The sequence below is a fragment of the Lissotriton helveticus genome, chromosome 2_1, assembly GCF_964261635.1.
Source record: "Lissotriton helveticus chromosome 2_1, aLisHel1.1, whole genome shotgun sequence".
NCBI lineage: Eukaryota > Metazoa > Chordata > Amphibia > Caudata > Salamandridae > Lissotriton > Lissotriton helveticus.
Window position 1 is genome coordinate 1,758,199,609 of NC_136059.1, and position 12,802 is coordinate 1,758,212,410.

The window sequence follows — 12,802 nt, forward strand, 5'->3', positions numbered from 1 at the left end:
GGGAGCGGGCGCCCTGGGCATGGCGGGCCAGAGGCCCGGGGCCCCAGCCGGGCCACAGCCATGGAGGCTGCCAGGGGCCGGCGGGCCCTCCGACCCGGGGCCCGCTTACACCTTGACAAGCAGGGGAGGCCTGCAAGGGACCGACGGACCCCTGTCCTGGGCCCTGGGTGGAGCGGCAGCCCGGGGGACCGGGCCCAGGGCCGGAGCGCCCGACCCGGGGCCCCGACCGGGCCCCTGGACCCAGCCCGAGGCTCCCAGGCCCGGAGACGCAGGGGAAGCCTCCCCGGGCCCGCCGGACCCCGTCCCCGGCACCCTGCCCCGCGGCAGGACCCAGGACGGAGCCCGGGGTGGGGAGGCCACCCTCCCCGTGGCCCTCAGGGGCCCCGGGTGGGGCTCCTGAACCCAGCCAAGCACGGGGAGGCTCCCCGGGCACCACGGAACCCCGTCCCGGGACTTTGGCAGTGTGGCAGGCCGGGGGACAGGGCCCGGGGCCGGAGCACCCCACCCAGGGCCCGCCAGGGCCCGGCCGGGCCCCTGGACCCAGCCGGGGCTCGCAAGCCCGGAGGCGCATGGGACGCCTCCCTGGTCCCTCCGGACCCCGTCCCGGGCACCCTGCCACGCAGCAGGACCAAGGACAGAGCCCGGGGTGGGGAGGCCGCCCTCCCCGGGCCCTCAGGGGCCCTAGCCACTGCTCCTGAACCCAGCCAAGCAAGGGGAGGCTCCCCAGGCACATCGGAACCCCTTCCCGGGCCCTTGGCAGTGCGGCAGGCTGGGAGACAGGGACCAGGGCCGGAGCACCCGACCCGGGGCCCGGCCGGGCCCCTGGTCGCAGCCTGGGCTCCCAGGCCCGGAGGTGCATGGGACGCCTCCCCGGTCCCTCCGGACCCCGTCCCGGGCACCCTGCCACGCAGCAGGACCAAGGACAGAGCCTGGGGTGGGGAGGCCGCCCTCCCCCGGGCCCCTAGGGGCCCCGGACAGAGCTCCTGAACCCAGACAAGCAAGGGGAGGCTCCCCGGGCACAACGGAACCCCTTCCTAGGCCCTTGGCAGTGCGGTAGGCTGGGAGACAGGGACCAGGGCCGGAGCACCTGACCCGGGGCCCGGCCGGGCCCCTGGACCCAGCCGGGGCTCCCAAGCCCGGAGGCGCATGGGACGCCTCCCCGGACCCATGGAGCCCGTCCTGGGCATTGAGCCATGCTGTTGGCCTGGAGATGGGTGCCCCGGACGCCCGGGGGAGGTCTGTCCGGGACACATGGAGCCCGTCCTGGGCATTGAACCATGCCGTTGGCCTGGAGAAGGGAGCCCCCGGACGCCCGGGGGAGGACTGCCCGGTACCCGTGGAGCCCTTCCCGGGTACTTTGCAACGCCGTTGGCCTCCTGGAGATGGGTGCCCCAGATGCCCGGGGGCGGGCTGCCCGGGACCCATGGAGCCCGTCCTGGGCACTTTTACATGCCGTCGGCCTGGAGGTGGGTGCCCTGGACGCCCGGGGGAGGCCTGCCCGGGACCCGTGGAGCCCTTCCCGGGTACTTTGCCAATGCCGTTGGCCTCATGGAGACGGTTGCCCCGGACGCCCGGGGGAGGCCTGCGCGGGACCCATGGAGCCCGTCCTGGGCATTGAGCCATGCCGTTGGCCTGGAGATTGGAGCCCCGGACGCCCGGGGGAGGACTGCCCGGTACCCGTGGATCCCGTCCTGGGCACTTTGACATGCCGTCGGCCTGGAGGTGGGAGCCCCGGACGCCCAGGAGCGGGCTGCCCGGGACCCATGGAGCCCGTCCTGGACACTTTGACATGCCGACGGCCTGGAGGAGGGTGCCCGGGACGCCTGGGGGAGGCCTGTCCGGGACCCGTGGAGCCCTTCCCGGGTACTTTGCCAATGCCGTTGGCCTCATGGAGATGGGTGCCCCGGACGCCCGGGGGGAGGACTGCCCGGTACCCGTGGAGCCCTTCCCGGGTACTTTGCAACGCCGTTGGCCTCCTGGAGATGTGTGCCCCGAACGCCCGGGGGGAGGGCTGCCCGGGGCCCGTGGAGCCCGTCCTGGGCACTTTGACATGCCGTCGTCCTGGAGGTGGGAGCCCCGGACGCCCGGGGGAGGGCTGCCCGGGACCCATGGAGCCCTTCCCGGGTACTTTGCCAATGCCGTTGGCCTCATGGAGACGGTTGCCCCGGACGCCCGGGGGAGGCCTGCGCGGGACCCATGGAGCCCGTCCTGGGCATTGAGCCATGCCGTTGGCCTGGAGATTGGAGCCCCGGACGCCCGGGGGAGGACTGCCCGGTACCCGTGGATCCCGTCCTGGGCACTTTGACATGCCGTCGGCCTGGAGGTGGGAGCCCCGGACGCCCGGGAGCGGGCTGCCCGGGACCCATGGAGCCCGTCCTGGACACTTTGACATGCCGTCGGCCTGGAGGAGGGTGCCCGGGACGCCCGGGGGGAGGCCTGTCCGGGACCCGTGGAGACCTTCCCGGGTACTTTGCCAATGCCGTTGGCCTCATGGAGATGGGTGCCCCGGACGCCCGGGGGAGGACTGCCCGGTACCCGTGGAGCCCTTCCCGGGTACTTTGCAACGCCGTTGGCCTCCTGGAGATGTGTGCCCCGAACGCCCGGGGGGAGGGCTGCCCGGGGCCCGTGGAGCCCGTCCTGGGCACTTTGACATGCCGTCGTCCTGGAGGTGGGAGCCCCAGACGCCCGGGGGAGGGCTGCCCGGGACCCATGGAGCCCTTCCCGGTTACTCTGCCCTCCCGTTGGCCTCCTGGAGATGGGTGCCCCGGACGCCCGGGGGAGGTCTGTCCGGGGCCCATGGAGCCCGTCCTGGGCAGTGTGACATGCCGTCGGCCTGGAGGTGGGAGCCCCGGACGCCCGGGGGAAGGCTGCCCGGGACCCGTGGAGCCCTTCCCGGGTACTTTGCCATCCCGTTGGCCTCCTGGAGATGGGTGCCCCGGACGCCCGGGGGAGGTCTGTCCGGGGCCCATGGAGCCCGTCCTGGGCAGTGTGACATGCCGTCGGCCTGGAGGTGGAAGCCCCGGACGCCCGGGGGAAGGCTGCCCGGGACCCGTGGAGCCATTCCCGGGTACTTTGCCATCCCTTTGGCCTCCTGGAGATGGGTGCCCCGGACGCCCAGGGGAGGTCTGTCCGGGACACGTGGAGCCCGTCCTGGGCATTGAGCCATGCCGTTGGCCCGGAGAATGGAGCCTCAAGACGCCCGGGGGAGGTGTTGCCCAGGCATATCTCATCTGGTCCCCCGGGCAGAGAACCACCAGCCCTGGAGGGGTGTCCGGGCGTACCCTGCCCCTAGTAATGCGGAGGGAAATTACCCCCCTTTCTTGCAATCCGTGCACGCGAGGTGACAGAGGGGACCCAAGGCGTAAAAGAACCCGACCTCATGGAGCCCTAGCTGGGATCCGGGAGGCGAATGGCACCTCATCGGGACTTCCAGGGAAGCCCGGCCATCTGGTCGCCCCATTGGAAAGCATCGCGGGCGACCAGATGGCCGGGATCGAAAGGACTCCCAGCTCCCCATCCATCCCAAGCCTTCGCGGTAGGGTTCCTGACTGCCTGCCCACGCAAGGCAGGGCTCTTGGACCCCGGCAGGGCCTCAGGCGCAGGTTGGACCACCGGAGCTCTAGGGCCCGGACGACCTGGGGGAGGAATGCCCGGGACCCGTGGAGCCCGTCCTGGGTACTTTGACATGCCGTCGGCCTGGAGGTGGGTGCCCCGGACGCCCGGGAGAAGCTGCCCGGGACCCATGGAGCCCGTCCTGGGTACTTTGACATTCCGTCGGCCTGGAGGTGGGTGGCCCGGACGCCCGGGGGAAGCTGCCCGGGACCCATGGAGCCCGTCCTGGGTACTTTGACATTCCGTCGGCCTGGAGGTGGGAGCCCCGGACGCCCGGGGGGAGGTCTGCCCGGGACCCATGGAGCCCGTCCTGGGTACTTTGCCAATGCCGTTGGCCTCATGGAGATGGGTGCCCCGGACGCCCGGGGGAGGTCTACCCGGGACCCATGTAGCCCTTCCCGGGTACTTTGCCAATGGCGTTGGCCTCATGGAGATGGGTGCCCCGGACGCCCGGGGGAGGTCTACCCGGGACCCATGGAGCCCTTCCCGGGTACTTTGCCAATGCCGTTGGCCTCATGGAGATGGATGCCCCGGACGCCCGGGGGAGGTCTGCCCGGGACTCTCCCCATCCCGTCCCCGTCCCGGGACGAATGCCCGGGACGCATGGAGCCCGTCCTGGGCACTTTTTCCATGCCATCGGCCTGGAGCACCCCGACACCCAGGGGGAGACCACCCTGAAAACCATGGAGCCCGACACGGGCACTCTGCCATGCCGTCAGCCTGGGTGGAGCCCCGGACGCCCGGGGGGCGAAGGCCCGGGACGCATGGAGCCCGTCCTGGGCACTTTTCCATGCCATCGGCCTGGAGCGCCCCGACACCCAGGGGGAGCCCACCCTGCAAACCATGGAGCCCGACACGGGCACTCTGCCATGCCGTCAGCCTGGGTGGAGCCCCGGACGCCCGGGGGGCGAAGGCCCGGGACGCATGGAGCCCGTCCTGGGCACTTTTCCATGCCATCGGCCTGGAGCGCCCCGACACCCAGGGGAGGACCACCCTGAAAACCATGGAGCCCGACTCGGGCACTCTGCCATGCCGTCAGCCCGGATGGAGCCCCGGACGCCCGGGGGACGAAGGCCCGGGACGCATGGAGCCCGTCCTGGGCACTTTTTCCATGCCATCGGCCTGGAGCACCCCGACACCCAGGGGGAGACCACCCTGAAAACCATGGAGCCCGACTCGGGCACTCTGCCATGCCGGCAGCCTGGATGGAGCCCCAGACGCCCGGGGGACGAATGCCCAGGACGCATGGAGCCCATCCTGGGCACTTTCCCATGCCGTCGGCCTGGAGCCCCCTGACACCCAGGGGAGGACCACCCTGAAAACCATGGAGCCCGACCCGGGCACTCTGCCATGCCGTCAGCCTGGATGGAGCCCCGGACGCCCGGGGGACGAATGCCCGGGACGCATGGAGCCCATCCTGGTCACTTTCCCATGCCGTCGGCCTGGATGGAGCCCCGGACGCCCGGGGGATGACTGCCCGGGATGCATGGAGCCCGTCCCGGGCACTCTGCCATGCCGTCGGCCTGGATGGAGCCCCGGACGCCCGGGGGACGACTGCCCAAGAGCCATGGAGCCTGTCCTGGGCAATTTGACATGCAGTTGGCCTGGAGGAAGGAAGCCCCGGGTGGCCTAGGGAGGTGTTGCCCAGGCATAGCCCATCTGGTCCCCATGGCAGAGAACCACCAGCCCTGGAGGGGTGTCCGGGCGTACCCTGCCCCTAGTAATCCGGAGGGAAATTACCCTCCTTTCTTGTAATCCGTGCACTAGAGGTGACAGAGGGGACCCAAGGCGCGAAAGTACCCGACCTCCTGGAGCCCTCGCTGGGATCCGGGAGGCGAATGGCACCTCATCGGATCTTCCAGGGAAGTCCGGCCATCTGGTCGCCCCATAGGAAAGCTATGCGGGTGACCAGATGCCCGAGGGGATCCGGGCGACCAGATGGCCGAGGGAATCTGGGCAATCAGATGGCTGGGCATGGAGGTGAAGCTGCCTGGACTCTCCCCCACCCTGTCCCCGTCCCGGGACGAATGCCCGGGACGCATGGAGCCCGTCCTGGGCACTTTTTCCATGCCATCGGCCTGGAGCACCCCGACACCCAGGGGGAGACCACCCTGAAAACCATGGAGCCCGACTCGGGCACTCTGCCATGCCGTCAGCCCGGATGGAGCCCCGGACGCCCGGGGGACGAAGGCCCGGGATGCATGGAGCCCGTCCTGGGCACTTTTTCCATGCCATCGGCCTGGAGCGCCCCGACACCCAGGGGGAGACCACCCTGAAAACCATGGAGCCCGTCCCGGGCACTCTGCCACGCCGGCAGCCTGGATGGAGCCCCGGACGCCCAGGGGGTGGACTGCCTGGGACCCATTGGAGCCCGTCCATGGTCGGACTCCCAATTCCGACAAATTCGTACGGGCTCCCAATCCCGACAAATTCGTACGGACTCCTAACCTTCCGACACGGATCGGAATCGAGCCCATTCTGACCCAGCAGATTTCAGGTTGACTTGCTATATACTTTACGTACGATTTTATTGGGGCCGATTCCGATCCGGTACGTAAAAGCACATCCGACCGAATGTCGGACAACCACGTACGCCCAGGGGATAGGACTGCCCGGGACCCATGGAGCCCGTCCTGGGCACTTTTCCATGCCGTCAGCCTGGGTGGAGCACCGGACGCCCGGGGGACGAATTCCGGGGACACATGGACCCCGTCCTGGGCACTCTGATCTGCCGCCGGCGCCGGGGATCGAACCGTGATCACCAGATGGGGATATCCCAAAAATCTGGCATGGATACGGCCCGCCAGGACAGGTTTGGACACCCCTGATCTAAAGCACAGCATGCCACCATTGGTAAAATTACAATCCAACCCACATAATTCCACTACACACCACATGCACACACTCCATAACACATGGCGAAAAGACATTGCCATTTACAATGCCATTAGCTCAAACTCAAATAAATCCGAGCCCGATTGCATTTCTAATGCTTGTTGAATGGGTGATTACCTCCCTGCATGCACTAGGGGTAATTTCCACACTTATAGTTGGTACAACCAATGCAATTGCCCCAACCCCCTGCCCTGGCAATAAGTCTAAGTCAGTGCCCTCCCTGGTATCTTTTGTAGCATTCTCTGAAGGCCCTTTCTCCAGTTGCGGCTCAAAAGGTCAAGGTAATAAACAAGTGACCTGTGTGGGCATAACAGCGGAAATTGAGCCTTCTGAACCGATATCACCTCCCAAGTTTGCTTGACGCAGAGGGACCCCAACATTAGGGGATTTAGTCATGGCTATGCTGCCCATCGAAGATCGTTTTTGTGCCACTATTGTGTCCAGGGAAAGTCTCTTCTCTGTTAGCTGAATTTCGTGGACTAATAATGATTCCACTGTAGTTAGAAACACGTCAAGAGTCCTCTTAACCAAGGGGCCCATTGCCTTACGCCTGCTCATACTGTAGAGTGGATTCACTTTAAAGGAGGATGCAAACACACAGTACCTTTGTAGCCGCCCTGGAGTCCACTCTACTGTCCGCTGGGTTCTTCTGTTCCCTGATTGTAAAGGGGGTGGCTCAGCCCTGCCACGGTCTGTCGCGGACGAGCGCAGACGGGCCCGCCCTTGGCCCGGGCAAGCCCGCGTGCGTCCCGCGCTGCGGGAGGGCCGTTAGCTTTTTATCGCACCCCGGCGCGATGTCAGCTGAGCAGGAGCGTGGCCCTCTGGGGGATGTAGGCGTTGATGTGATGCGGTTCCCCTCACGGCCAGAAGTAGCTGGAAGAAGCCGTTCACCTCACGGCGGCAGCGGAGGCTGCAGAACAAAGCCCCTGTCGGGTAATTGTACCCGTAATAAAAGGCAAGACCTATTGCATTTTCAATGCTTTTTTTATTCACCTGTTCTCCATGTTGCTTTTAGCTCCCCCTCATGCTGTCCGAGTTGTAAATTCCCTGCTCCCCTCCCATGCCTCAGGCAAGCTGAACAATGGAGGCAACATCACATCACGCAATCCCTGCCTCCGCGGTGAATGCTAACATGAGCCATTGAGCCATATCTGTGTTTTTTTTTTTTTGCTTACTGTTTATCATAATTTTGCTTTTTTTTAATGGATAACAGTTAAAACCAGGGCTCATCGAACTTTTCTCCCCAAAATAAGGCAGTATTTTTGGGGCTCAAATGAGGTCTGTTTCAAGCTTAAAGCTGTTCTCTGGGTTGGAGGAAGCCACTGCTCAGAAGAAGACCGTATAATCACATAAGTTGCAGAGGTGATGTCAGATGGCAACGCCTCCAGCCGAGGAGTGAAGTGCTCGGATCAGTGAAATCGTCCAATTCTGCTGCTCGATTGCGCTAAATTCAAAAAAGGTGAGAGGGTTGCTGATCCTTTCTTATAAGCAAAAAACTCATCAGAGGGCAATGTAGTGACAGTCCTAAAAAGTCTACTGGTTCAGCGCTCCTAGAGACTACAGTTTAGGTACTATAACTGCTTCTACATACAAAGGCTTCAGCCCCCGGCGAGAGTATCCAGTTTGGGTAGTAGCACAAACCAGTACCTCTCAAGTTGTCCACTCCTAAAGAATCTGCAGAAACTTATGATACACTGGAATAGAACTCGTAAGTAATGACACAGCGGAAACACAGTGCAGCCACATTGGTCAGAAAGGTCTCTGTGGTGTGTGTCCCTGCCTCCTCCTCCTCCTGTAGCTGGTGGCTGCTGCCAGTCCGTTGGCGGTGGGGAGGGGAGGGAACTGGCCTAAAGTGTGCAGGCGCTGCTAGTGCTTTTGAGGAGAAACTCCCGGGGCAACTGTCAACTTGAACCGGGCCCAGAGGCAGAAAGGAGAGCCAAATGCGAGGAGCACACAGGAAATACACACAGGAACACCGACTGCTGCAACATAAACAAAATAAATGGTGTATCTGAAATTGCGTTGTTATGCTCGTCAAGTTAACAGAAGTATACGAAACAGCAGAACCATTCAATATTAGGTAATTAAAGAATCACACTCTATGAAAATAAAAAACAGACAAGCACACCGCGCAGCACAGATGAAACTGCTGCTAAAATGTATATCAGTAGTCCTTAAAAGTGCGTAAATATCCGGCACAACATCAATACATTATTACGTAAACATCAACCAATAGCACCCACACAAAACAATGGCAAACAAGATGGCTTCAGCTTGTCCAGAAGGGCCGTCCTAAAAGTGGACAAGACGGTTACCCCAAAGCCAGTTTTTCAGTCACGCGCCAGCATTTAACATAAACGATGACGCTCGCCAATTGAAAACGAGGCTGTGGCTTTAAGTTACTTCGGAATCTGTATCGATTCCAAAAGGCCCTCACATGGCGAGGGCAGTGCATGCGCGCTGCTAACACCAAGTGAGACCTAAACAGTGTATTTCTATAAGATGTTGAAGCATTTCACATTTGTACTTCAGGTTATATCACTCTATTGATAGCCATTTATTACAGTGATTGTTTTAAAACATGAACTTAGAAACATTCATGCCCCCGCCCTTATGACAAAGCCACTTGTGAAATCAGAGGTAAGCCTGTTGTCATGTGTTACCAGCATGTGGCATAGCTTCTTATGAGAAATGAAGCAACATTATAGTTGTTGAAATCAAACACAACATTTTTGTACACCACACTTCTGAGCTTATGCATTCAAAAGTACTCTCATATGCTTATTCACGAGGTACATTGATTTGCGACCCCGCTAGAAATCCCTATTTTAAGAATAAGTCTTTAGAACTTTAGGAATTGCAATTTCTTTACTGCGATTCAGTAAGATTTGCAATTTGGAAATCGTTATTCCTAATTTTTAGGTCGAGCTGGAGATGCATCCGATAGTATGCTCCAGTTCGACAACTTTAGTCAGCCGTCTCGGGGGAATTAGGGACAGGAGGGTGTTACGCGCATCTGTTGCCGATTTGGGTGCGTGAACGCGCACGCTTTCGCGTTGGTGAACAGGCACGCACGCAGGCACACACACGCGCGCACATGCACGCAGGCACACACACACGCGCGCAGGCAGGCAGGCAGGCATGCACACACACACACACACACACACACAGACACACACATACAGGCAAACTCACCTCCCCCCCCTTACCAGGCTCGCACCACTGTGGCCAGCGTGTCCAGGTCTTCCAGCCGGTACTGCGGCGGCTCCTCTGGAAGTGGCGTAGGCAGCTCCTGCAGAGAGGTAGGTGGGCACCAGGCTGCCTCCTCTCCTTGCTGTTTGCCAGTGCTGCTCGCCGGGCCACCCGGCGCTCTAGCCGCCCCAGCCTCCATCGGCGGGGATCCCCCCTCACAGCCGCTGTCCTGGCCACGGAGTCCCCCGTCGGACGCCGCCCCGCAGGCCGGAACACAGCACTAGGAGCCCGGGGCTTCCGCGCCACATTACCTCGGCTCACAGGGAAGGCATGTGGATCTCGCCGGGGGACAGAAGCTCCAAACGGAGACAGCGCACCTACAGCCGGCAGCGGCGCCCAGCTACACACAGAGCGGCGCGGAACACACAGCCCCGCCCACTCAACAACTAGTAGCCAATACCAAACGCCCTAGTTCTCAGTACAGGCTCTATTGGCTGCGGCACGTTCCCACTCCTCCCAGCCCGGATACCACACTCGCATTTTTTTTTTTATTTTCATTCGCGGCCGCCAATGCTTGTTTATTTAAAGTCTGCGAAGGCCTTGATTTACTCTGTTAGCTGTGTAATGAGTTTAGGGGAATGGACAAATATGGGTGGACAGTGGGCAGCGCTTCTATTTACCTACTCCTCTACAATAAGCCTTGCAGAGTCGCACATGCACGCTGGCTCTAGGCTGGACCTAAAAACATTTCCAATGCAACAGGTCTCGCATTTGGGAGAGTTTAAGCCATTGGCATTGTTAAATGACAATGCTTGTTATTTATCTGTTTTAAAAACACCTAAATAAAAGGCATTTTCATTTACAATACCATTAGCTCAAACTCTCGTAAATGCGAGACCTATTGCATTGCAAATGCTTGTTTTATATCTTGCCCTTAATCGCTGGCTACAGTGGTGTGCTTAGCATTAATGACATATAATGATATTATCTCAGCAACCACTCAGGACTAAATCTTTTCAGCCCTCAATACGACCAATTAGTATGTAGCTGATGAACTCCCATCGCATTGCTTGCTTGAGTTGTGCAAGATGGCTTGTGATTAAGCACAGAAGCAGGATACTTGACCTATGGGCGGGCAGCCTTAAAAACAACCTTCATTCTATAGCACTGTGCTAGTGTAATATATATCTGAGTGTGTTCAGTTATGACTGCAAATGATTAACTTTGATAACTTTAACAATATGTGTATTTAATAATATCTTGTCAAATCAAGTAGTACTTCACAGCAGATAAGGTGTAACAACTGACGTGAGATTTTCTCGTCTGGATTTTTTTTAGGAAGCTAGTTAGAAACTAGACATGGCCACCAATTCCAGACCCACATCAGCTCGTCCTGGTACCAGAGGAGCGGGTCCTACAGGCAGGCCGCCCTCTGCACTCCGGCCTCCACCTACAGGTGCCAGAGTTGGAACAAGTGTAAGTAAAGAAAATATGATTTTGTCGGGGGGGGGGGGGAGGGGGGATTCACACTGCTTGTTAAAATTTAGTCTACTTTTACATAGTTTTTTAAGTGTTCTTCTCTGATAACTGTCTTATCCTGGTATCTCACAGTTTCAAGGTTTCCTTGTATGTAATATAAAAACAACATGAAAATCTTCCCCTCAGAGAACGTTTTAATTATGCAATAGGGAAGACTTAATTCTGCAGCAGGGCGGGCTGAATTATTGCAGCAAAAACGGTTTGTTCTGTGCATAATGCAGCACATTTGGTGATAGTGTTACTTCATTTTTTGGTCATTTTTACACATTAACTTCTTCTTGGCAAATGTTTCATCTCACTAGTACAACTTAAATACACAAAATAATGCAATAAACACTGAAAGGTCACCAGTCAATATTTTGCAAAAGGCCTTCATCTGCACTGTAACACGTGTCACAGCATTTTAAACTTTTGATCCATTTGAGCTAGAAACACCCTTTTTAAAATTTTAAATCTGCAAACCATGCAACAGATGATGTATTAAGTGTCAGATGCGGTACTTCCATATATATGCTGAAAATGCTACAGAATTGCATAATTCCAGTGGCCATGCTTAATGGTAAGAATGAAAAAGACATTTATGGAGGAGTAATATGCATTTATATAATCTCTTCAATAGACTTGAAAGGAACGCATGTTATACTCCTTGTTGGACCTGGCCCTTTTTGGCAGGTTCACCCCGAAACTTTTTGCTTTTTCCTAGCCTGTATCTGTAACCTGGTGTTGGTGATTTTAGGTCTCTGCGCACTTTTTCACTGTGGTCCAGTGTAAAGTGCGTGCGCTCTCTGTGTGTGTGGTGAGTGACCTGCCCTCCCATAGGAATGTATGGGGAATATGTGTGACCATGGTAGTTCTGATGTGTGGGGAGTGCAAGGTCGAGTTTGGTATGTGCGAACTCGTGAGATTGAATGCTGCACAATGATGTATACGGCATGATTGTGTCTAGTGTGGAAGTGCCACTTCTAGACATGGGTGTGCGTGGGTAGTGAGTGTGCTGGGGCTGGCTGGTGAGCCTGGCTCCAGGAGTCTGGATGGATCTGCCCCGGTGGTGAGTGGAGAGATTAACATGCTGATGTGAGGGAGGGGAAACATCGTTTACAACGCCGTGTTTACACCGCACGACCTTTTCCACGCAGCTATTACAACGCAAGTCGTTACTACGACTTGCGCTGTGGGATGAGGAATGTTGTAATTTTATATTCCAACACCTTCCCTACTGTTACGGGGACTGGTGTTGGAATATAAAATTATAAAATTCCTAAATCCGCGCCCTCCAACGCAAGTCGTTGTAACGACTTGCGTTGTAAAATCTGCGATGTCAAGTACTGCGATCTAAAAGATCACGTTGTACTGACATACAGCCGTGAGGGAGGGGTGCACCTGGGACCTGAATAGGGCTGGGCTTTCCCCACACAATGCTGGCTCCGCCCCCTGTGGTGCGACTGATGACCCTAGCCTGACTAGTGAATGGAAGGGGTGGCTGAGCACATCAAGAGTGCTCCCAAACCAGCTCCGCCTGGTTTTGCCCCCACCCTGCACCTTTAGACAAAGGATTGTGCTGTAT

The 12,802-nt window shown here is 58.9% G+C and overlaps 1 protein-coding gene across 1 annotated transcript in view; it reads left to right on the forward strand.

The window, feature by feature from the left end:
* IFT74 (intraflagellar transport 74) overlaps positions 1 to 12,802 on the forward strand; it is a 452,022-nt gene that overhangs the window by 41,259 nt on the left and 397,961 nt on the right. The window contains exon 2 of the mRNA XM_078676711.1: positions 11,038 to 11,175. Within this exon, the coding sequence (XP_078532837.1) occupies positions 11,059 to 11,175 (117 nt within the window). The 5' untranslated portion in view covers positions 11,038 to 11,058. The remainder of the gene's footprint in view (positions 1 to 11,037; positions 11,176 to 12,802) is intronic.